The sequence below is a fragment of the Phragmites australis genome, chromosome 15 (genome assembly GCF_958298935.1).
Source record: "Phragmites australis chromosome 15, lpPhrAust1.1, whole genome shotgun sequence".
NCBI lineage: Eukaryota > Viridiplantae > Streptophyta > Magnoliopsida > Poales > Poaceae > Phragmites > Phragmites australis.
In genome coordinates this window covers 1492150-1516642 of record NC_084935.1, presented here as the reverse complement: position 1 = coordinate 1516642, position 24493 = coordinate 1492150, and the positions used below count along the sequence as shown (strand labels likewise).

At 43.8% G+C, this 24493-nt stretch overlaps 3 protein-coding genes across 4 annotated transcripts; all 3 read right to left on the bottom strand.

Annotated features, from left to right (window-relative positions):
- Positions 1-1659: 1659 nt before the first annotated feature.
- Positions 1660-2767, bottom strand: LOC133893582 (ethylene-responsive transcription factor FZP-like). The gene has a single exon (XM_062334638.1). The coding sequence runs from the start codon at positions 2676-2678 to the stop codon at positions 1776-1778; it is 903 nt and encodes a 300-aa protein (XP_062190622.1). The 5' UTR covers positions 2679-2767; the 3' UTR covers positions 1660-1775.
- An 8552-nt stretch (positions 2768-11319) lies between these two features.
- Positions 11320-14397, bottom strand: LOC133893589 (uncharacterized). 2 transcript variants are annotated; one of them, XM_062334648.1, is made up of 6 exons: positions 14146-14397; positions 13199-13359; positions 12433-12494; positions 12297-12359; positions 12116-12185; positions 11320-11700 (listed from the first exon to the last, which is right to left on the bottom strand). In XM_062334648.1, the coding sequence occupies exons 1-6, from the start codon at positions 14241-14243 to the stop codon at positions 11693-11695; spliced, it is 462 nt and encodes a 153-aa protein (XP_062190632.1). In that variant the 5' UTR covers positions 14244-14397; the 3' UTR covers positions 11320-11692. The 2 variants fall into 2 exon arrangements, with proteins under 2 accessions (XP_062190632.1, XP_062190631.1); XM_062334647.1 differs by having other exon boundaries at positions 12116-12188; positions 14146-14392.
- An 847-nt stretch (positions 14398-15244) lies between these two features.
- Positions 15245-21692, bottom strand: LOC133891996 (potassium transporter 7). The gene is made up of 9 exons (XM_062332733.1): positions 21397-21692; positions 19822-20065; positions 19283-19528; positions 19129-19182; positions 17887-18147; positions 17746-17798; positions 17539-17653; positions 17195-17449; positions 15245-16578 (listed from the first exon to the last, which is right to left on the bottom strand). The coding sequence occupies exons 1-9, from the start codon at positions 21427-21429 to the stop codon at positions 15482-15484; spliced, it is 2358 nt and encodes a 785-aa protein (XP_062188717.1). The 5' UTR covers positions 21430-21692; the 3' UTR covers positions 15245-15481.
- Positions 21693-24493: the final 2801 nt, after the last annotated feature.

The window sequence follows — 24493 nt, the reverse complement described above, 5'->3', positions numbered from 1 at the left end:
CTCCCTCGAAGTTTCAATACCAGATCACTTAACCCCCTGAAGTAATTTCTCTAAGCGGTTTTGATGATGTGAACATCATGTCGCCTGATTTTTTTACCACATTGGTCCCCTTTTCTTTTCTTTTCTTTTTCTCTGTTCTCTTCTCTTCTTTCCTTCTCTTTCTTTTTTCCTTTCTTGACCGAACCATAGAGAGAGGGGGAGGCGGCGGCTTGGCCGGACGGCGGCTGAAGACGCGCAGGGGGAGGGGATGCTCGTGGTGGGCTCCCCGGAGCACAAGAAGGGGGATGGCACCCGACGGCAAGGCCGCACCCATGTGCGTGCGAGCTTGCGGCTTGCACGGTGGGGCGGAGCCTCGGGCCGTCAGTGGACACCCCACTCCGGCGCTTCCCTGGTCGAGGCGGCGTGCGCACGAACAACCCTATCTCGTGAGCACTTGCAGTGCTGCGCTGGCCTGCAAGGCCCCATCCATAGTATTTAATGTTACAGGACGGGGCAGCGTCCAGTCGTGTCGGCCATGATTTTGTTCACCAGAAGAGGTGACTGAGGAAGGAAAACACTTGAGTATATAGCAATAAATACGATTAGATGAGTTAGGTAAGGATTGATCCCGCAACTAGCAATGACTAGTTGCGGGATCTCGTAATATCGTAAGAAAACTGGTCGCGCAAGCCTTACGCTGTTGGTACAAGTTTAGATCTGGTCATGCGATGGGTCAGAATTCAGAAAATATCCTCCGTCGATCGTCATACCCCTCGTGGGACCCGTTAGCTAGGACGCCCCCTTACTCAATACTCCGACAACATACGTGCGCGTTCAATGGTACTACATATTTCCGCGTATCAAAGACCTCAAGCTTCTCGATCCCTTCTTAACGTGTATATGGACACATAGGTATATATACTTATAGTGTAAGTGCGAAATACATATATAGCATGCGTCCACTCTATACCCTTAAAAAACATATACTTGTACCAATCACGACTTCCGTGCAGACGTGCAGTACCCCTGCCGGCCACGTACGTTGTATAGTTCACCATTTGTATACGTAGCTACAATAGTAGTATGATTATTTTTTCCCATCCTGATTCCGTAATTCGTGCAGGCGCGTGTCAGCATGATGCATGCTACAGTCAATACAACGCAACAGACTTCAGATTAGACCAAAGTTGCTGCGGTGCAAACAACAGGTTGTACATTAAACACTACCCTTGCATGGAGAGTTTGTAGTTTGGACTCGGCACGGCACGGCACGGCGTGATCTGATCCTGACGAAAGGGTTGCTTGCTTTAACACTTGTCCCGGCCGGGAGCTTTCCGTTCAACTGTCACAGCCTCCTGGTGCAGCAATATACTGCTCCCCTAGCTTTTGCACCCAACTTTTCGGGTACTTGCCTTGTTCCTTATCTGAATCCGGCTAGTAACATCCGCTTCTCGGAACTGCGCCTTCACCTGGTCACTCGGCAGGCACGCTCGTACTTTGCCGCTCCTCTCTGCCGCTACCTAGTTTTCAAATGATTTCCAACGAGGACACAAGCAAGTGCTTGACATGTCATGCATGCATGAAGCCATGAAGGTTGAAACTTAGTTGTACTAGAAAACTGAAGAGCCTAAGTACATGGAGCTAGGGCGCCAAGCCACTCTTTTTGCTCTACTGCTAAATGCTACGCACGCACTGATGATCCAACTCTCAAAAGAAACAGGCAACTACGATCGATCGTAATTAAGCAAAGTAATTGAGCAGGGCGACTGATGCAAATGCAGCGCATGCGCGGCAGTTCAGTGGGAGAGGAAGCTGAAGGGCGAGTACGCGTCCGACCCCTGCGACGACGCGACAATGTCCCCAGCGTGCCCGCCGCCCGCCGGGAATCCGCACGCGCCGAGCTGGTCCGCTTCGCCGGCGCCGCCCCAGAACCCTGCCACCATCTGCGCCAGATCGTCCACGTCCTCCCGGAGCCCCATCATCCCGTAGGCGTCCGCGTCGGAGTACCGCCGCAAGTCCTCCACCGCCGCCGCGCTGCTCCTCGGACGGAGGCAGCTCTCCGGCACCACGCTGCTCAGGTAACCCGAGTTGTCGTCGGCGCTGGAGAACAGGAAGTCGTGGCCGTTATGGTCCAGCAGCGTAGCGTCGGCCCGATCGACGGCCACCGGCATGGAGCACTCGCCCGACGCGGAGGAGGCGCCGGAGGCCGCGGGAGCCAGGTGGTGGTGATGGTGGTACGAGCCAATGTGCGGCGCGCCCATGCTGCCGTGATGGCCGCCGTACTGCATGGACGGCGCGTGCGCGTACGACGGCTGCCCGTGGAACGGCGCCAGGAACGGCGGGTAGTTGTACGCGGTGTGCGTGTATACGAAGTTGGTGCGCGCCTGCGCGCCCTTCATGGACAGCGCGGCGCGGTCGTAGGCGAGCGCCGCCTCCTGCGCCGTGTCGAACGTGCCGAGCCAATGCCTCTCCTTGGTCGTCGGGTCGCGTATCTCGGCCGCGTACCGGCCCCACGGCCGGCGCCGCACGCCCAGGAACCGGCCGGGCTCTTGCGCGCGCCGGCGGCCCCGTGTCGCGGGCCGCTCGCTCGGCGACGACGGAGGGGACGGCTGCGGCTGGCCCGCCGGCTTCGGCTGCTCGGAGAACGCCATGAGGGTGTGGTTGCTGCTGCTACCACTGCTACTGCCTCGAGTGTTCATGGCAGCACAAGTGAGCTAGCTAGGCTTTAGGCCTTTAGCTGCTGTGAATGTGAGCTACACTTCCTAGTACCTTGACTGCTTGCTTGAGGTTTTTGTGTAGTGTAGTAGTGCTCACAAGAGAGTGAGGGATGGGTGGTATTTAAATGGGGCTTGGAGGTGTCTTTTAGGAGGGAATGGAGGGGTACTATGGATGGGACTGGAGAAAATTTCACAACCTAGTACTTATGCATATTCTATTTCGGCTATAAGAAATTTATATTAAAAGATTAGGTGAAAAAAAAAAGATAGATGTGAAAAATCAATAGATAAATAAAAATAATAGATAGTCGAGATAGATGATACGTATTATCAAGTTGCATTTCCCACTATAGATGAGATGGCAGGGGTGATATGTATGCATCCATGCACTGCACTGCACTTGTTTAATTCTAGTCTAGGAGGAAAAGGAAATAGTTGAAAGTTGGTCTGGACACCATCTCTCTTCTCCAAGTGTGTTTGGATTTGTGTGCCCTAACCTTAGGACCAGTAAAAGAGGGGAATGTTGTGCCAGATGTGTGTTGCTAGAAAAGAATTGTTGGAATGTTCTCCTCTTCTCTCCTTAGTTTCATACACTTCATTTATGACAGTGCTACATGCATGCAAGTTAGCATCTTGCATCCTAGATATGACATGCATGCTTCTGGTGTCCTCAAGATTGCAACCCCAGCCTCTCAAAAAGGAAAAAGAAAAGGTATTACAACCCCAGCCATAATATGTAGCAAGACTGATCGAGCTAGTGACCAAGAAGCCCCCAAAACAAGATACATAACCTTTCAGTTGGTCCTACATAAGACATCTATTGCCTTGCATGCAGTGATGATTCTCTGCCGAGTACCGAGTGTTGCAAACTAATCAGATAATGAAAAGATGCCTGCCACTGACGAGAAAATTAAAGGAGGCAAAGAAGAGAGAATATACGTATCTAGTCATCGACCCTTTTAAGCATTATTTGTGATCTATAGTCCAAGATACTACTACCATAGCTATTATGATACATGTCAAAATGCTACACGATAATGTGCTTTTTTTTTCAAGCTATATGGCTTTGCTTTCTATGTGCATGTGCTTGCTTGCGCAATACATGCAAACTAAAAAAAACGCCTCCTTGCGTGTAAGAAACTTTCAAATATAATGGAGTCAATACTACAGAACTGATCAAAAGTAGCAGCACATCAGTGCCGATTATACAGGAATTACCACTAAAGATTTATCAGTGCCGGTTCTTAAGTTCCCACACGCGAACAGTGATCAAGGTGTTAAAAACCGACACTAAAATAGACTATCAGTGCCGGTTCCAGTTACAACCGCCAACTGAAAGTAACCGGACCCAAAATTTCCTTGAATCGTGTTTTGGTTGTCCTAGCGTTCGTTCGGCTGACAGTGTCTCTCTCCATCTTATCTCTTCCTCTCTCTCCCTCCCTCACTCCTGCTTCGCCCCGCTGCCCTCTCTCCTGGAACACTTCTCCTGTAGGATCGCGTTGCGTTCTGCTATGGGTTGGCAGGCGATGGCTCGAACACCTGGCGACGCTCACCGGTGGGGCGGCAGGAGGGACATGACGACAGGGGAGGTGGTGCAGAAGGGTCCCAAAACACTTGGATTTCTCGAGTGGCCATTTTGTGCTGGGTGTTTATTGCTTGGGTTTAGGCTACATTGATCCTGATTCATCCCTCGTCATCTATCCACTAGTGCAGAGCTTTGCGTTGATTAATTTGTTGTCTCTTGTTTTTTGTGCATGTTTGATCATGATGGTGATGCAACCAACATTTTTGCAACAACGGCTGCAAGTTCTCTGCGGAGGAAGAGTGGATGGTGCTAGAGTTACAGGGTGGATTCGGCTCCAATCCTCCATCGAATATCAATGTCTTCCCCTCAGATAAGATGTGAGTACCCAATCTCTCTCTCCCTGTCGTCTCCTAGCAATTCGTTAGACTGGATTGGATTTGATTGGATTTGCTAGTGGTGGTAATGGTATGTATTGATTTGACCCCATCCCATCCCATCCTCTTTGATGTGTTGTGTAGGCGGGCTCGTAGGTAGTGGAGGGAGCTTGGTCCGGCAAGCGAGCCCAGGGTTGGCGGGGACTCAGGCTCAGCTCGTAGGCGCAACGGCGAATCTGTGGTGGTGGCCTTCATACTGCCGCATTTTTCTCTGCAGAGCGTGCGTGGCTGAGTGGCCGCGGCAATGAGTGGGTTCGGTGGTGTCACACCTATTGGTCATCTTTTTTTTTTTGAAAATACCATAAGTGTCGATTCGTAGCTCGAACTGGCACTGATGTTGAGTTACCGTGCCAGTGCCGATACATCAGTGCTGGTTGAAAATTCGGTAGTGAAGCTATTTTTCAACCGGTATTGATATGTCTTTTTTGTAGAAGTGAGTGGTTAGCTAGCTTGCGCACTAGATAAAAACAACAACATGAAATGTGTAGAAGGCACTCTTTCTCATGCCATTTGGGCTGCCAATATTTTGATGTGCGTTATTTGGTTCTATGCATACAGCCTTGAGTGACTCTCACATGAGGTGAGGGTCCAGTGGGTCTCCCTTCCTTGACTCCTTTTCTGGTTGAAGCCATGCTTTCCTTTGCATGAGACAATGATCATCATCCATCCCAATCGCATTGAGCTTACTCCCATAATTTATTCGTAATCGACATTCGATAGATTAGTGCGCATGTGCGTGCCGGTGAGAGGTTCAAATGCGAACAAATCGGATTATTGAAAGGAGTGATATTAAATCAGAAAACGAGTGAAGTATCCCTTTCATGTCTCTCTAGAGCCATTTTTAAGAGCCTAATAGATGGCTTTTTGGGGTCAAAAAGATAGAGAGAGAGCCAAACCGAAAGGGACGTCGAGCAATGCATCCAATGCAGCAAACGTCAATCGACCGACTGTTAAGTGTGTGGCATGTGAGATCGGTTCGTGCAGTAGAACACACGGATTAGTGGATACCACTTTTTACCCACCTAATTTTTCCTCGGGTAATTAAACTTCAATATCTTGCATAAGACTTTTCAAACGAAGATTATAGTGTCTATATACTATGTTGATTAAGCATATGCAAAGAAATGATCAAATTGGTGTGTTTTTCTTCTTGGTATAGAAATGCGGATCCACTTGTACACGCGACCGCTCGTACTATCTATACCGTTGAGATAGCACAATTCGACAGTGTAAACAGTACAAGCGGTCGCTTAAACGAGTGAGAAAACCGCGTTGTTCTTCGTTTGAAGCATCTGGAAAAGGTTGTTCTTGGAGTGTACAAAGCCTTGACTTCCTTGCCTCATGAAAACAATGGTGATTTGGATTCTTATGAAGAGCTGCATTTGGTGCAATTGTTGCATCTAAGGCCATAGCGGCATAGCTTCTACAAATGCAAGGAGGAGAGATCTACATATGTAGAGTGCAGGATCTTATCTGATGACCTTGACTTCCCCTACCCCTCTGGCCCTCTCTCGTGTGAATTTGGCATATGTTGGCTTGTGAAATGCAACATGGGACCAAGTCAAGGTGTGAGGAGAAGGTGTGGTCTTCAACTGGAGAGAGAGAGAGAGAGAGAGAGAGAGAGAGAGAGAGAGAGAGAGAGAGAGAGAGAGAGAGAGAGAGAGAGAGAGAGAGAGAGAGAGAGAGAGAGAGAGAGAGAGAGAGAGAGAGAGAAGGCAGTTGGAGCACAATCTAAGGGCAGGGAGGTTCCACATAGTGTCCATGACAAGATGTACTACAAAAAAAATGTGATTAAGTTTGTTAATTTGCAGAGAGACCAGAAGTACTAATTATGATGGAAGGAGCACGACATACAAGACACATGTTGTTGTCCATTTCACCGGGTTTTGGGGGTGGCCTTTGCACTACCTTGACTTTAGGGTTTAGACCTCTTTTATAGAACTAATTAATTAGTGTTGGGGAAAGAGATCAGGGAGTGGGACATGTACAAGTATATATGCAAGACAGGCTCACTAAACATAATAATTAAGGAAAAGGTAGAAAAAGACCACTTGGGGCATGCATATTTGTCTCACCAACTTGTGGTTTGAATAAAGGAAGAAGGAGACAGGGTTTAACAGTGAAAAGTGCACTCACAAAATTAACAAGCTAGCTCCAAGACTTGCTCTAATAATTTCAAATTTGAACTCTCATCTCAGTTTATATATTGTTCTTCATTGCTTACAAGCACTAAAGTTTCTACATTTGCTCTTTTTTTCATAAAATAAAGTTTTATTGACCCTTAATGTTATATCAAAGTGATACATATTAAGAGTACACTCCCAATCTATATATAATTAGGATACACACCGCTAAACATTTGCTCTTTCTTGTGTGTGCCATTTCAGTTACAACATCTTTCCTTTTTCTTTCATATTCAGCATTGCGTTGCTAGTCTTCACGATTTTTTTTAATGCTTACTTTTTTTTTGTCTTTCTGCTAGTAATCGGAAGTTGAAGCTGACGGCTATAATTCTCTCCCCCCTCTCTCTCTCTATAGAAAACTAGTCTGTACTTTCAGAGTATATACTCCCTACTATGATATATTACATAAATGAACTAGATATACTCCTTTGTTACTATGAGTATACTTATATACTTATTCTAAGATACTCCAATGTGAACTATATGAAAAAATAGAAAATAAGTTCATCAATTTTATTAGATTTTGATAATACCTTTATATTTGTACATAAAATGTAATACACTAAAAAAATATGTAAAAAAAAACTATATATACCACTTGGATGATCTTATATAGTCACATGCTCCATATAATACTATTTATTACATAAGATACTTCCTATGTAATAAAATACATATATAGAGTACATACTTCTGAAGTACCAAATATGATACATACTCCTGAAGTACCAAGTAATCATATATATACACACACGCGACAAGTCTATTCTGCGTCTGCGGCCACAGAGCTAGTTTTTCCCACACACGCCCCAGTTGCAACTTCAAAAATTGTAGTTACAACCCGCTAAGCAGATCAGTTACAACCACGTACAGATCCATCCCACCCATCAGAGCTGCATGCAGGAGATTTTTTTGTTGATTTGAATAGTTAAAATGCAATATATCTAGAACCACATATCCGATTTTTTATCCATTTGAATCATATTGTTGGAAAAATATACTTAACAAAATAAGATCTATGAAAGCTATATTTTGATGAAATTTTATGATCGTTATACAGTTACAATATGGTAGACATCCAGTTACGATTTGTACTATACTGCAGTTACAACTTAGTATCATAATTGACTTATCTTGTTGATCGTAACTATACTATTTTTAGGATAGTAACTAAGGGTTTGTGCATAGATGAACAAGTTACGATCACATGATAAAAATAACATAATTATGACCAGAAAAGGTATCGAGTTACAACTAGAGAAGGTAATGAGTTACGGTCATATATATTTGTGATAAAAATGACATAATTACGACCAGAAAAGGTATCGAGTTACAACTAGAGAAGGTAATGAGTTACGGTCATATATATTTGTGATAAAAATGACATAATTACGACCAGAAAATGTATCGAGTTACAACTAGAGAAGGTAATGAGTTACGGTCATATATATTTGTAGTAACTGACATATCTTGTGGATTGCAACTATACTTTTTTTTAATTGTAACTAGAGGTGTACGCAGAGGTGAACAAGTTACGATCACATGATAAAAAGTACATAATTATGACTAGAGAAAGTTATCAAGTTGCGATCATATATATTTGTAATAATTGATTTATATTATGGATCGCAACTATACTGCTTTTGAGATCGTAACTGGAGGTGTGCGCAGAGGTGAATAAGTTACTACTTGTGCGTAGAGGTGAACAAGCACTATAGTTGCGACCATGCATATAAGTAGTAACTGACATATCTTGTAGATCACAACTATACTATTTTTAGGTCGTAATTGGGATGGCACAACAGTGAACTGCATTGCGTTTAGACACTTAATAGATATACAATATATATATATAGTATATATATATCATAAAAGAAAATTTTATTAACCCTTAATATTATATAAAGTGATACAAATTAAGAGTACACTCCCGGTCTACGCCCACGAACCGGACATAGTTCTTGTATTGGTCAAACTGATGTAGTAGTAGTGCTGCTGTTTGTGTGTGATTAATCAAACGAAAGCGACCAAGTACCAAGGGGACAGCGCAGTACCATACACTTGCCATCTTCACATCACCAAACAACAAGCAATGCAATTACACAAACATGATTGACTCTGAGCAGATGTTAATTTTCTTTCTTCAAGTTCCCAAGTAACCCTGATCCCCAATGTCATGCACGCGTGCATTTGAGTCAGCAACGATTAACATTGACATGCACGCATATATAGTTACTGCTTCGGGCACGGTTGTTTCCTCCTTGTGTGGTTCTTGGGATTGGTAGCTGCAGACCAGTGCAGTGCCTCAGTTGTGGCGGATGCACATGCACGCAGATGCATACTGTATGTTGGAGCAAAAACTGACAAGTACGAGAGCACAGTCCCTTGCAGAAAGGGGCTCCTGACCATACATAGGTAGCCTGTCTCTCTGGCTGGCTTCTACAGTCCACTACGCTACTCCGTTTCCCTCCACAAGATGGAATGCATGCATCATTCCACACTCCCCACTTGTGCATGCGGTGAAACAAATGGAGATTCCCTCTCTGCATGTCTTCCATACACACAGAGATAGATAGATGGATAGAGAGAGACCGGTATTCTCTCAGAAATTCAGAGTCATATGCACGCACACGACTGAGGCCACAACCACTCCCAGCAGCAAGCAAAGAAGGCCCAGCTGCATGACTGCATGTAGGTAGAAGGAAGGAAGGGATGGGTGCATGTATGTACTCCACCAATCAAGGCATGGTGGATCGAGGGAGGCCTCTACTACTGGGAACACTTAGAGGTCTCTAAATTTTTTAGGCATGGAAGAGGAAGAAGAATGGGAGAGAAGGAGGAGGAGAAAAAAGAGAAGGAAAATAAGGAACAGGAAGCTAAGCCTTCATAATTCTCAGCTTGGGATCCGCCACGGAAGCAAGGAGCAATGTGGTATTAAGAAATGGATGGATAAGGTAGAGGGAGGGGATGCGTACGGTACGTAGAAGGGAACAGTAGGGTCGTGCGAGTGGCAGTGACCTGGGACAACGTGTCGCCGCCGCATTGCGCGCGCCCGGCGGCCCTGCATGCTCCCGTGTGTTGCGCTATCCACAGCAAGACACGGCGCGCAGGCGCGTGCGCGGCGAGACGACCCGGCCGCCGTCCGCCGAGATAAGATTACGATCGAGACGACGCGGATCGCGCGAGCAGCCGAGCCGCGGCGGACAGGCACGGAGCCTGATGGCAAAGTTCTACGGTAGGAGCTGAGCCGGCGGAGGTTCAATCCTCTCGTCCGGCACCCAACTCCGTAGTGGTAGCCGCTACTAGCCACCACACCGGCCGCCGGCCCGGCGCCGCTCCCAGGACGTGCAAAGCCGCTCGCCATGTTGTGTTGCAGCCGAATGATCGGCGCCGGCCGGCGCCATACCAATGCCATACCAAATTACTTTTCCTTTGTTCTAGAGATCTAGAGTGTGTGTACATGCATCGGCATTCGACTCACAGACCTATAAGAAATGTGAGAGATTTCGTACATCAATTCACAAGGAATTGAGCTGATTTCTACTGGGCATTTGTGAAAATCCTGTGGCAACTTATCCAAATTGAAGCAAACAGTTATTTGCTGACAGGGATGATCGTACTGATCAACATGGTACTGTGGATGGGAATGTAACGAGTTATGACCGTGAGGTGATTGTTCACTCATGAGCCGTGACATGTACTGTAAAAGCAGCGAGACTTTTCGCCGGGCAGACCAGGTGTCGTGTAAGGGATGGGCAAAGCTGCACGGCCAAGTTGATGGCCAGATGGAATGGGGGGTAGAAGGATATGATAGGATAGGAGCGAGCGCTACTGTTCACGCAGAGAGAATCGGAGACGTGTCAGGCCGCGGGCTGGTCGTTTCGCCCGCGCCAGAAATGGCAACAAAGGCCCGTGTTTGGTTTGCTTTGGAACGGCTTCCCCACGGGGCACAACTACACTTTCACCGATGACAAGAAGCCAACAAAAAGGGACACGCCGGTCTAGAGCTGCAATGCTGGCCATGCCAGCAGCTCCAAGCTCAACTCAGAGTCTTCTCGTTTAGTGGTAGGATAAGCAGGGTCACGTTCGTTGCCATTTCGCCAAGCTTTGCGAGCATTTGGGGCGTACGGACAGGGACAGTACACTGCCTAGAGCAAAACTAAAGGAATGGCTGCAGGGAGATGCTACGGGCTGTAGCACAGCCTACACGAGCGGCATGGTTGTGTTTTGAGACACGTTGACAGGCCTGACAGATTCATCGGACCAGTCGCTGGATCTCTCATAATCCTAGGAAAAGACACATCAAGCAGGAATTCTGCAAAGAAATGGAAAGGGCCCAGAAGTTTGCCGTTCATGTGAATGGTAGAGTACATATCCAGTAAAAAAAAGGAGACAAGCATTTCCATACAACCACAAGTTGAATGGGAAACTGATCATCTGCATATCACTGGAAGAATAGCTTCAGCGGGCAAAGGAAAAAAGGGGGAGTACAGTGACATTCGCGTTACAGAGATATCAATTTATCCCAAGGGGATTTGCAAACAGCGACTGCTAACTTCAATTCTACAATCTGGGAATTCCCATGTATCTATGATTGGTTCCTACAATGTTCCATACATGTGTCATGCTAAGCCTGCACTTCGCAGCAAATGGGACTTCCAGTGCTCCATATGGCAGGGAGAGTAAGTTTACAACACTAAGGTTCAGATGGAACCAAGAATTTTGAAAGAAAAAAAATAGAAAAATAGGAAGGCAGACGGCTTTTAGCTCCCTAATACCAGTGAAGTTCGAGAATCATGGTGTCATAGTGATTTCAACCTTTTCTTTGTTGAGGTTTTCCGGGGCATGGAATCCTTAGCAACCTGCTTTGGGGAAATATTCATCAAGTATACGACTTGAGTATCCAGATCAATATTATAGTATATTAAATAAAAAGGAATAAGATAGCACAGACATCGTGAACAGAAATGTTCCATTTTCGTGGTATCTGCTACCATAGTTGTGTAGATAATAAACTATTTAATATGGCAATGTCCAGTGAGCAAACCAGTATCAAGAGAACACTATGAACCATTTATAGTAGAAGGTTCATATGCTGAACCACGGCGACACTGTCACTGTGACAGTACCTAGACGCTATATGATTGACATGTAGGTCGTTCCAGTGACAATGGCACAGCAGTTTAGTTTCAGTTCTTCAAACTATCTACCAGATAATTTCCTTTACACAAAAGAAAAAACAAAAGGACAAAAGATAAAATGTATCACAGCTATTACCTTTGCACTTTTTCCTTTTCTTTTTCTTCTTTTTCTTGCTCCGTTCTCCACCATCTTGATAAGCTTTAGACTTCTGAGCGATACAATATGACTATGTCAGATACAGCTCAATAAATGTTGCATACATTAACGAACCAAAAATATATGGCAAATAATTTAAGCGAATCTTCAGAATATATACCTTATTTTTCCTTTTTCTTTTGACCCCTTTGACTTTTGCTTCATCTTTAGAATCTTCAGAATCCTGGAACTCTTGAAATGTCAAGTGTGGAATCACATAATGACTCACATGGGAAAGCTATCATCAACAAAGATACCTCAGAGCAATCCTCAAATGATGAAACATGCCGTACTACTCTTCCAGAAGTTGAAGGTTCTCCTGCATTGGCAAGATAAAGTCATCAAAATGTGGGTCAGATGTGCATTAAGGGATGTATCATCAACTTTGCTAGTTCATAGATACACGAGAAGTAAACAGGGAAATATCAACGATGAGAACAACAATGGAGAGATCAACCACAAAAGGTTATCTTAGGAGTCAATCCTAATATATTAGGTAAACCGTTAGCATTACTTTGATGGACATCAGGCCTGATTCTTTAGTATTTCAGGTCTAAAAAATTACAAAATCTTACACGAACTATAACTATAGCTCATGTGGTCCTAAAACAAAAGGTAGCCATCATTTTAGTCTTTTCTATGTGAGTCATCATATCGTAGCAAAAAGATTGAACATTCTTCTACTAACAAACACTTTAGAGCATGCAAGAAAGTTATGTGAGTCATCATACATAGCAAAAATATTGAACAGTCTTCTACTAACAAACACTTTAAAGCATGCGATAAAGAGGAAATCGATGATGCAACTGTAAGATGAGGTTCAGTTCATACTCCTATGTTGCACCAAGTGCCAAATGGCACCCAAGAGAAATGAACATCACCGGTGAATATCTTAAATTATTACGTAGTATGCTCTATAAAGACATTACTCATGTGTAGTATGCTTTATAAAGATATTACTCACGTGTTACATTTTTTCCAAAGGACTACATACATAATAGTAGAATGATAGGAAGTGTGTACCTTTGCTAGCTTTTATGGTTTCCTTTGCATTTTTCACAGCCAGTTTTACAAGGTCAGGGTTCAGGGAGTCCAAGCCATCAGGTTGCTGAAGTTTCCTCTCAAGAAATTTCGCTAATGCAGCAGCCTTGTTTGTAGTTAGTGGTCCTCCAGGATGAGCCATCCTATTTGATAAAGCAATTAAGGGATAATGTTATGATCATTAACAAAGAAGAAATACTCATGAAGATCATATGATTTTCACAAAGCAATCCCGTTAAATATTCAAAGTAATTAAACTCTACTGATTATTTGTGCATGAGGGAAAACAAAACCATGATATATTGCTACTATAAGATCTGCCACAGTGCAACTCTACTTTTATGTTCCATGCCATACACGAGCTTCAACTTGCTCCTCTTGTTATGCAAATGCACAAACTAGAATTGCACTGATAGAAGCAAGCATAAACGAAAGAACCCCTAGTCACTCCAAAAGCAGGTACACCGTACACCTAGATTCATACATGACAATCGATAACATCCCAGTGATGTGGATTTTGAATTATTCAAGTCATTTTTTGCCCATGTTCAAGCACCAATCAGCAGAGGCAGGTATCATGAACAAAAAGGGTGCTGAAACTATAATCAAATTCCGAATTACATATCTCGCTCAGAGTTACAATTCTCCCAACTAAAAGTAGGACTTACTCGAAGCGACACCGCCGGTATTTTGAATTCGCAATTTTACTTCAATTACACGCAGTTTCCTTCTGACCAAGAGCCAAACCCTAATCGGCACCTACACAGAGTCTTCACTCTAGCAATTTGTTCATGATAACATCACACAAGAATTTAACCAGAAGAATCAAGTTGTCTCCGTATGCGAAACCACGCGACCCGCTCAAATCGGCGAACCATAAGCTATTAGTGGATCTGGACGCTGGTAGCAGAGAAGGGGCGACGCGATACCTGGTCTGTGAGGAGGGAGGAGGCGCCGGAAGGGGCGCGAACTTGCTTCCCCGGAGCGCACGCCGCTCCTCGTCGCTCAGGTCGCCGGCCGCCGCCATGTCGCCGCCGCACGGTGGGCAGGAGGACTGGAGGAAGGAGCCGCGGCTGGTCCGGTTGGTTGGGCTCTTGGGGTCTGGTCGAACCAGGTCTGAAGCCCGACCGGACCACCGTGGGAGCACGTATCAAAAGCGCGCCCCTATCCTCTGCTCCCTACTTGGCTGCATCTCTCTCCATGGCATTTGGGCTTGTGAGCAACTAAGTAGAGTTGTTTCAAGCACAACACTCCGAGTGCTTGACTGCTTGTTCGGGCCATTCCAAAATTTGGTCAGCTAAATTCTATCAAGTTTTTGTTTATTCACATGTTAGCCTCTTATTGTTTTGACCGTGGATTATCACAATTTGAATTCTATGAAAAACTTCTTTCCGCTATATTGTAGAATTTTATAGTACAACTTATGACATATTTGTTTTAGCTGTAGATTGTAAAAAATAATTTGTAAATTATATATTGTAATAAGCTAGATTGTAAAAGTACCAGACTGTGGATTGTAAAAGTTGGTGGAAGATGATTGCTAGATTGTTACAATCTAAACTAGATTGTTACAATCCAACTATTTATCTCAGCTTGTAGATTGTGATCATAATCTAACATTCAGATCTATTTATTTCAGCCGACTATTTAAAAAATAACTTATAGATTATAGGTTGTAAAAAAAAATTGATGAAAAGTTTAGTAAAATAGATTTTCATGATCTATGAAAAGCTAAGAGAAACTAGCTTCTTAGATTACTACAATTCAATAAACGGATTGTTAAAAACTTTGATAAAATTCTATCTGTTTATTTAAGTTTTGAATTGTAAAAGTTGAAAGACATAATCTGAAGTCGAAATAAACAGACCTTAAACTTTATGGATTATAAGAATCAGTTTTTAGATGAGAATCGTTTATTGCTTTTGCTTTTGAAACTAAGAATCCATAATTAAAAAAAAGGGCCTTAGTCAAAGTTTATCGCAAGAATCCTTTAAAAAAAAGATTGTCGCAAGAAACACAAACGAAGAATGCTCAAACTTGTAGCCATGCTATACTTCCATCATGAACACGATGTATTTACAAGGTTGCCTAAGCCCCGGAAGTCAAAAGGTTGCAACCGGCGCCGGCTTTGGTATATTTTACAACATACATTACCCGATACCTCGCAAAACTGCAGGTATACAGAAACGGAACAGAACAGACAGAACTACACCATTGCGACATGTTGAGTAAAAGGCTGAGTTCAGAACAAGATCCATTGCGAGTTTACACGTAGTAGATCATGCCGACCTCGATGAGGCTGATGTGGGGGATGTGCAGCGTCACCGACGGGCCCCTGCAGTTCTTGCGGAGGAACGAGTAGGCGTAGTCGATGGCGAACGTCTTGAGGAAGTTGGAGTTCTTCCTCGCCTTCACGTACGAGTGGCCGATGATGTACGCCACGCCGGCCTCCTTCGCCTCCAGGAGGTCGGACAGCTCGTCCCGCACCTGCGGGTCGGGCCGCTCCTCCTCGGAGATCTGGAACCGCACCCTCCGCCGGCGGCTCAGGCCGCCCCCCGACTCCTGCTCGTAGATGGACTGCAGGCTCCGGAGCGTCTCCGACTTGCTGCTCCGGGTCAGAGACAGGGATGTGCCTGCGGCGTCGATTGAGTCCCTCACCACCAACCCGGTGCCCGTCGTGTCTGTGGTGTGCACGACCGCCATCCTCCCTTCCGTCGACGACTCGTAGCTCCCCGACGAGGCGGCCTCCTCGGCCTCCATCTGGATGAACTTGGCTATGCTCATCACGAGGTGGTTCTCGAAGTTCTCGTCGTCCTTCTGCACGTCCTTGTACCCGTACCTGACGATGCAGCGGTACATGCGGTACTCCCTGGGGCCGATCCTGCCGATGAGGTACCGCTCGTCCGTGGGCACGTACGGCACCGGCACGGACTTGACGCAGACGAAGACCAGGACCTGGTGGAACGCCGGCAGGTTGGTCACGAAGTGCGAGAAGATGGCCGGCACACCGGTGACCAGCTCCGTGTAGATGAGACCGATCCCGGGCACGCGCATGATCCCGAGGCTCGGGCCGAGTGTCAGGATCCACTTCATGGACACCTTGTTCTGGAGGTCGAACATGTACTTGCGCCGCGTGCCGTAGTGCCACACGTACATGATGAACATGAACACAAGGGCCATTGCGATCGGAGTCCAGCCTCCCTGGGGAACCTTAATGACTGCTGCAGACAGGTAGATGCCTTCGATTGACCCGAAGAATGCCAGGAATAGCAAGGCGATCAGGAGGTTCTTCTGCCACACGAAGATGATGACCAGCGACATCAGCCAGGTGGTGACAAACATCACAGTGATGCACGCAAGACCTGAGATCATGCAGAGGAAGGGAGCAGAAGTTAGTCATGGTTAATAGTCTGAGGAACTCGTGAAGAAATGATCATATGATGGCAGACAAGCAGATTATTATGTGCATCAGAATAATGGTCTCGGACCAATTTTCTTCTTAATACAAACATACGTGGTTCTTCTACGTATTCTAGAAAAGAAAAATATTATGATAGCAGATGATCATTATATGCATCAGAATATGCAGAGATGCTAGAACTAATTGATGACTATCCACCTCCAAAGATATGAGAACCACTTGTAACCTATCCAAGAATAATAGCAACTCCTCGCCAAAATAAAAAGAATAATTTGCCAATAAGGGACATTGAGATACAGTACAACCGCCAAAAAGTAAATTTCTGCAGCTTCACATTATAAGAGCAGTACCATCAGATATATATGATAGCATTAAGTGGTCAATATAAGAGGGTGTACTATGGACACAAAAGTTGCAAACTCATAAAAATGCACGTTCTGAATGAAATGAAACATATGCACGTGCTGTAAATGGAAGAGACATATGTTTTCAGAACGAAAGGAATGTTTTCCATAAGATTTGTGGAGTTTCTGCAGTACTGAAGTGGTCAAACTTACCATAGGCATTTCCTATAACTGTTATGTCACGGAAGCCAAGTGTCACCGCCAAACAGAGGACCATTAGAATCCAGTTAATCTCAGGTATGTAAATCTGGCCATGGATCCACCTTGACGTATGCACAACCTTCACTCGTGGAAAGCATCCCAAAGCAAGGCACTGCTTAACGATAGAAAAGGTTGCAGATATAATAGCTTGGCTGCCCACAATTGCAGCAAGAGTTGCTATGACAAACACAGGCCAAAACACCGGCCCTGCAAACATGATGCACATGATTCAGTACTATGTTTCGCCAACACATGAAACAATAAGTCACACAAATGCTTGGTGTTCTGAAGCTTACGTGGAATAGAAAGATAAAAACTATCATGTACAGCTGACATGTTTCTAGACAGAAACGCAGCCTGCCCCATGTATTGCAGCACAAGAGATGGATATATGGCACCAACAAAAGCCAACTACAGGAAGGAGAAGAGCAGAGTTTAGTATGAAAGTATGAAACCCTTTTGAGTTCTGAGAAACTCATAAACATAAATACCATTCTTCATACCCTGATAGATGCAGCAGTGAAGTGGCCCAGATCGGCAAACATGGCTTCAGTACCTGCATATACAAATTCATAAGACAAGCTATTCATTCTAAAAACAAGACTAAATAGTTTCAGCTAGATAACAGGTCTACTTGAATTCACCTGTGGTAGCAAGAAGTACTCCTCCAAGAGCCATCCAACCATCTCTTCCTGTTGTCTTGAAAAACTTTACAATATAGTGTGGAGAAAGAGCAAGACATATTCTAGGATTCCAGTGGATGATGTTATATAGACCAATGATGCCAATGCTCAAGAGCCAGAGCACAACAATGGGGGCAAACATGAATGCCACCCTATGAGTACCTCGGTGTTGCAGAGCAAAGAGACCAACAAGCACAACACATGCAATTAATAAAATCGAACCTGCACAAGGTCGGTCAAGATGTTGAGATATTCATCAATGAAGAAAAACATTGCATAATTTCTAATTAGTATATTTCTTAATGCACGAAACCCATATGCACACACACACACAAAATTGTATTTATGTAGTTCCCTGTGGCTCTGTCACAGGAGCACAAAAGCTCTCTTCATACCATAGACATGCTAATATGCTGTCAAGCCAAGTCACAGTCACACCCATTGAGTTGAAATACATAATATAGCATACAGTACAAATTTAGAGATGTATGGGTGCAAGTTGATTGAGATGCCTTGAAACGTCATACCAGATCAAACCAAAGTTCCTCCTAATATGTTTTCCAAACTTTTTAGCATACTTGATGCTTCTAATAAAATTAAAAAAAAAAAAACTTGGCATTCGATTTCTTTCTAATTTCTATGTTCGATTCCTACTTATTTGAACACATGGTAAAAAAGCATGTGACGGAAACTCTCAAATATGTAATAGAGCTTGTATTTTGAGTGTATTGAGAAACCCTTCAACTACTTACAAAGTTACAGTAACTTGTATAACAACTTCTTGAGATGCATTACTAAGAATTTTTACATTTCGCTGATGATAGATGGTTTACCGATTAAGTACTTTTTTAAAAACTTGTACAACATTATAATGAAGTACTCTATAAGTTAAGCATATTAGCACAACAAAGAATTAATATTATGTTGATGGGTTAAAGCTGGCACTTAAGATCCATGATGCAAATTATGAGGCTATTAAACTACAAAACGAGTTCAGCGTTCGCACGTTACCCAAATCTAGGCGATCAATCTAGAAAAGCATGATGCCCTAGCTGTTGAACTCCGAACCAACTTACGGAACTTCAACTAACTGCCCTGATGCTCTATAAGCATGACTAGATGGAACAACTTCTTAAGACAATCCGCTACCAATTAATGATTAGAAAATATTACAGTTACAAGAACAAGTTACCAATACCATACCGTCTGCTAATCCACCTGTAGCAGGGTCTTGTAATCCAGAGATGGCTGACAAAACTGCAGCAGGCACAACATTAGATGTGAAACGAGAGAAGCATGTACTGCACAACTAAACAAAGTGAAACACAAAGCAAAGACATGAAGATGTACTGTATACCAGATATTGTTGGCGTAAGGATACCATCACCTATCACCATGCATGCACCAAATAGAACAAAAAGAAGTAAACAGGTCCGCAACTTTCTGTGCTTCTCCAGAAACCTTTTGAATGGAGAGGAAACAGCAGTGCGACCAGTGCCTGGCTGATAATACGTCGACAGCTCTTCATCTGCCGCTTGCTGGTTTGGCAGCAGACTGAATTTTGCATGCCTGCAAAGAAGTGAGTACAAAGCAAATGTTCCACCTGCATAGCACATTAATTTCGATCAGTAATATGCATATCGAAAGAAGAAAATACTTTGTAGCTAAATAAAGCAACTGGCAGTATAGCTCAAGGCCTCAAGCCAGCATTCTTGTTACACAACTTGTCCTTTCCTATATTCCTCATAACGGCATAAGCTGCCAGAAGTTTTGCAAAGCTAAGCTAGCACTTTCTGGAAATTCAACCAATGAAACAGTAGGGAATACAGCATATGCGTATCAAGCAGAAAATTCAAAAAGCATCAATAACATGAACTATGAAACTAAGTTGCTCACCCTCCCCGTTATCATCTGCACTCAAAACAATTATGACGTACTTCAGCAACGGAACAAGTGTCAAGGTCCAAAATATCAGCGAAAACAACCCAAAGATGGTCGTCTCATCACGGTAACTGTTCAATCTCCCAGAAAATGAGCTTCTGTAGACGTACAAAGGCGACGTACTCAGGTCTCCATACACCACACCGAAGCTCTGAAACGCTAGTACGGAGAGAGTTTTGCAGTAACTTTTCCACTGAACCTACAAAGCAACAACCACAGGCATGCCAAGTTGTGAGTAGCAACTAGCAGGAAGTGGTCAGTAAGCTAGCAGAACCAATCCAGCACCCGATGCAAAACAACGGCGGATGCAGCAATGCTAACAGTCAAATTTCCAGCGGCACTGGCCGAAACAGTTTATGTATTGCTGTGATTGTTAATCGCATGAACTGAAAATAACGTTTGTTATGGGGAATTCGATTTCAAAATATTCGAAATAAAAAAATGTGCACACGTCAATCTATCTATTATATTATTATTTAAGTCGTAAAAGGAGCCACATGTTAGCTCTCAAGGTCACAAAATTACCACGTTAGTCGGAAAAAAAAGAAAGATCTAATCACTCAATTTTATAAACATCTAACAATCTAGATTAAATCAAATAGTCCGTATCAAATATGATTAATAAATAGCTAAATTCGGAATTAAAAATTATAAAAAATTAGCAATTTGATTTCCATACGGTTTAAAAAGCAAAATATCTAAATAAAAAGCTCAAAGAAAATAAAATAAAAAAAATTGAAATTGAAATTAGAATAGAAAAAGGAATGATGCATATCAAATATACTCTTAGAAAAAAATCATATTATTATAAAAATCAAATATCTAAATAAAGAGGCTATGTAAAATACAATTAATTAAATATTATCATGATAAAATATTGCAGTGACTAGCTATGCTATTAGCGTGGACATAAAAAAGGATAACTACGTGTCAACGCTGTAAATGGTGAAAAATATTGGGTGGTCATGGTCTGTCAGTTGGTTTGTCGCCATGAGCAAGCAGAAGCACCAACCAAACAGTTGACCCGATTCAATCACATGATACGTATGAACCCAGTCATCTAGACCAACTTTTTTTTTGCGAGGGAAAGGGAATATATTAGACGGAAGCAATACAATCGTCACAAATTAACCTAGTTACAAAATTTTCTTCTTGCCCCATCCAGATCCCAGAAATGTCATGGATACGGGCATGATTAGCTAGTTTGTGGCTAACAATATTCTGGCTACGATCTACTTGACCAACTTGACCAACTTGACCAACCAGCAATCCAATGAATTTGACACTAACGAGTTCACGGCCGCCACATCTCGCATTCGGCGGCAAATTTCCTTCTCAATACTCGGCTCCAAATCGCGGAATCAAAATCGAACACACCATCTTGAAATCGACCACTTCGCGTTCCGGATCGTGCAACAACGAGTATCGAATCATTCACTAAAAAACGAAACGCGACCCTTCCCCGAGTCCAACGAAATCCGAGCAGCACCCGGAACGAATTCGCAGCAGAGGGATGAGCCGAGCCGTTACCTGCCGCGCGGCGCCGCCGATCTCCTCGTCCATTGGGCTCCTCCCGGCCGGCCTCCGACCACTGGAAGCAAGCGCGCGGACAGTCGCACCGAACAGCGACAGCAGAAGCGGAGGCTTAAAGAGGGAGCTGAGACGAGGCCACTCGTGCTCCACCTATGGGGCCGCGCCGAGCAGGAGAGCCTGAGAAAACGACAGGGGGGATAAGGAGGAGAGAAGCTTCCCCTCGTCTAGTTCTTATAGACGAAGCCGTGGAAATGAGGAGAAGATGAAGGGGGAAGAGAGAGAGAGAGCGCGCTTGATGTCCACGTCGCCGCCTCGCGGACGCGTAAGAGCAGCGTGCGGCGGCGGGCGGGCCGGCGGGCGCGGCCCGTGCCGGGAAAGATGGTCTCTGACATGTGGGGCCAAGGGTGGGCTGGGATTGGTGGGCTCGGCGTGCCAGCCGAAACTTTCTATTTGTAACTATTACACAAATCAAATTGTGTAATCAATCAACAGAAACACTATGTTTTGAGTTGTAAATAATTTCAACAAAAATATAATAGTGTAGAGCACAGAGTTTTAGTTACCATTTTGCAAACGGTTAATGGTCCCCGGCGGTAACCACACAGTAATTCAGTAGAAATCGGTCAAATTTTATCATTTATTTTATTTTATTTTATTTTAAATTTAAGTTTGGTCGGTAACCGCTCGATTTATAAAAGTGGGGCGGACTGAATCATCTGGTAATCATAATAAATGAGCGATTACCGATGATATTTGTAACTGTGGCAGAGCATGATGCCATCTATCATCTCATGAAATTTGAGCTCAAATAACAATTTGTATAGAGAAAAAAACAACAATTTGTAACAACACTATAATATTTTCGTTGAATTTTTTACCGATAACATAGTATTTTTATTGATTGGTAACACAAACTGATTTGTGTGATGAGTAAATAAACACGTGTACTCACATACTATTTATTAAAAGTTATCGAATGCATCATTTATTACTGAAAGAAAAATTCATCTTGATAAGAGGCACTAGAAGCACATATGAGATTTGATTTGTGAAGATACAAGTACCTCTACTAACCGTTCAGGACCAGGTTTGGTTCTCGACTCTATACTGTTGTAAGAGCAGCATGCGGCGGCGGGTGGGTCGGCGGGTGCGGCCCGTGCCGAGAAAGATGGTCTCTGACATGTGGGGCTCAAGGGTGGACTAGGATTGGTGGGCTCGGCGTGCCAGCCGAAAATTTCTATTTGTAATTGTTGCACAAATCAGGTTGTGTAATCAATCAACATAAACACTATGTTTTGAGTTGTAAATAATTTCAACAAAAATATAATAGTGTAGAGCATGTTGTCATCTATCATCTCATGAAATTTGAGCTCAAATAACAATTTGTACAGAGAGAAAAAAAGCAACAATTTGTAACAACACTATAATATTTTCGTTGAATTATTTTACAAGTAACATAGTATTTTTATTGATTGGTAAAACAAACTGATTTGTGTGACGAGTAAATAAATATGCGTACTCACACAATATTTATTGAAGGCTACCGAATACATCATCTATTACTGAATAAAAATCCATCTCGATAGGAGGCACTAGGAGCAAATATGAGATTTGATTTGACAGGAGAAGATACAAGTACCTCTACTAACCGTTCAGGGCTAGGTTTTGTTCTCGACTCTGTACTGTTGTATTAAGTAGCTAGGATTATCTGAAGAAAATTTTGAACACTTTTTCTAGTCGAACTGAACGAATCACATGACGTCACGGAATAATACAATGAATGGATGATTCATACATATATAGGTTCATCAGGTTCAGCACTGGTATTTTGTAATGACATAACGGAGGACATGGTTTGTGACTTGTGATATCTCCATACTTAAAAAAGTCATAAGGCATATTCTATTCGCCAATTTCTTATGCCGATTTCTCTACCCATCATCCGTCTGTTTATCCAATCACTCATTCGTTCGCTCAATCGGACGCCCGTGCCCTTCGTCCTCACACCCATCACTGCTCCCCCCTAGCAGCCTCCACCGACCATCCACACAGCCACCTGCATCGATCCTCCGTCTCCTATGGTCGTTTGTGGACGGAAGTACAGAACTAAGGCATCCTCAACGGTGATGGTGGAGGAGGATCTGATCATCGTCGTTTGTGGCCGTCGACGCTCAAGCTGGCTATCCCTCTCTCTCTCTCTCTCTCTCTCTCTCTCTCTCTCTCTCTCTCTCTCTCTCTCTCTCTCTCTCTCTCTCTCTCACCATTGAGCATCCCCTCCTCTCGATCTCTCTCGTCGGTAAAGATCCGCCACCACAACGCCACCCAGATCCCCTTGCCACCCCCGTCACCTACTCCCACACCTCTCTCCCTCTCCCTCGCCCCCTACCGAGCTCCCCGTGAGCTTGGCAAGCCACAGCCATGGCGGCTCGCTGTCACCATATCTCTACCCCTCCCCTAAAGATGGCAGTGCATCGCAATGAGCATGATGACATGCAATGAAAGAGGCTCCACAGTTTATGACAACAGTGGAGATGCAATGCTTCATGACGTGAGTTTAAATCATTAACCAAAATAGAAATTTAATTTATACATAACATGAGTGTGATTATTTTTAATGAATAGGGCATCAATTAATAAGATTTAAAAATATGATTTCATTAATTTTGGAGCTACCAATAAATCATTATGAATTAATGAAGCTTAAAATTATTTTATTAATCAAAGAAATTATCAACACGAATTTCATGGCTCCTAGTATTTTTAACATGTCAGAGTATGAATAAAAAAGATAACTATATTTAATTGTCATGCATTTTACAAGTTTTTACCCGAATTTACAATGCAACAGTAAATTGATTTTGCCATTTTCTAAATAACTGAATTATTAAATGACCCTAATCCTTTTTGTACTGGAGGCTGGCTAGCCGTAGTCGCTGACTGCGGGCCTAGGCTTATTTGACTCGAGTCAAAATTGACCCGAGGCCATGGCGCACAGTAACGACGGCTCGGCTGGACCTCGCCGGTGGTGAGCGACGTTGAAAACTAGCCAATCGAGAACACCCCCAGAACCAGCACGACGCGAGGAGCACGTTGG

What these genes read in the sequence shown, in the direction of transcription:
- LOC133893582 (XM_062334638.1), bottom strand. Translation starts at nt 2,678, where the DNA reads ATGAACACTCGAGGCAGTAGCAGTGGTAGCAGCAGCAACCACACCCTC.
- LOC133893589 (XM_062334647.1), bottom strand. Translation starts at nt 14,243, where the DNA reads ATGGCGGCGGCCGGCGACCTGAGCGACGAGGAGCGGCGTGCGCTCCGG. An exon ending in CCTCCCTCCTCACAGACCAG is followed by an intron (nt 13,360 to 14,145) that starts GTATCGCGTCGC and finishes TTTATCAAATAG; the next exon opens with GATGGCTCATCCTGGAGGAC. An exon ending in AACCATAAAAGCTAGCAAAG is followed by an intron (nt 12,495 to 13,198) that starts GTACACACTTCC and finishes TTGCCAATGCAG; the next exon opens with GAGAACCTTCAACTTCTGGA.
- LOC133891996 (XM_062332733.1), bottom strand. Translation starts at nt 21,429, where the DNA reads ATGGACGAGGAGATCGGCGGCGCCGCGCGGCAG. An exon ending in TCGGCGGCGCCGCGCGGCAG is followed by an intron (nt 20,066 to 21,396) that starts GTAACGGCTCGG and finishes GTTGCTTTGTAG; the next exon opens with GTTCAGTGGAAAAGTTACTG. An exon ending in AGTACTTCTTGCTACCACAG is followed by an intron (nt 17,799 to 17,886) that starts GTGAATTCAAGT and finishes TTGTATATGCAG; the next exon opens with GTACTGAAGCCATGTTTGCC.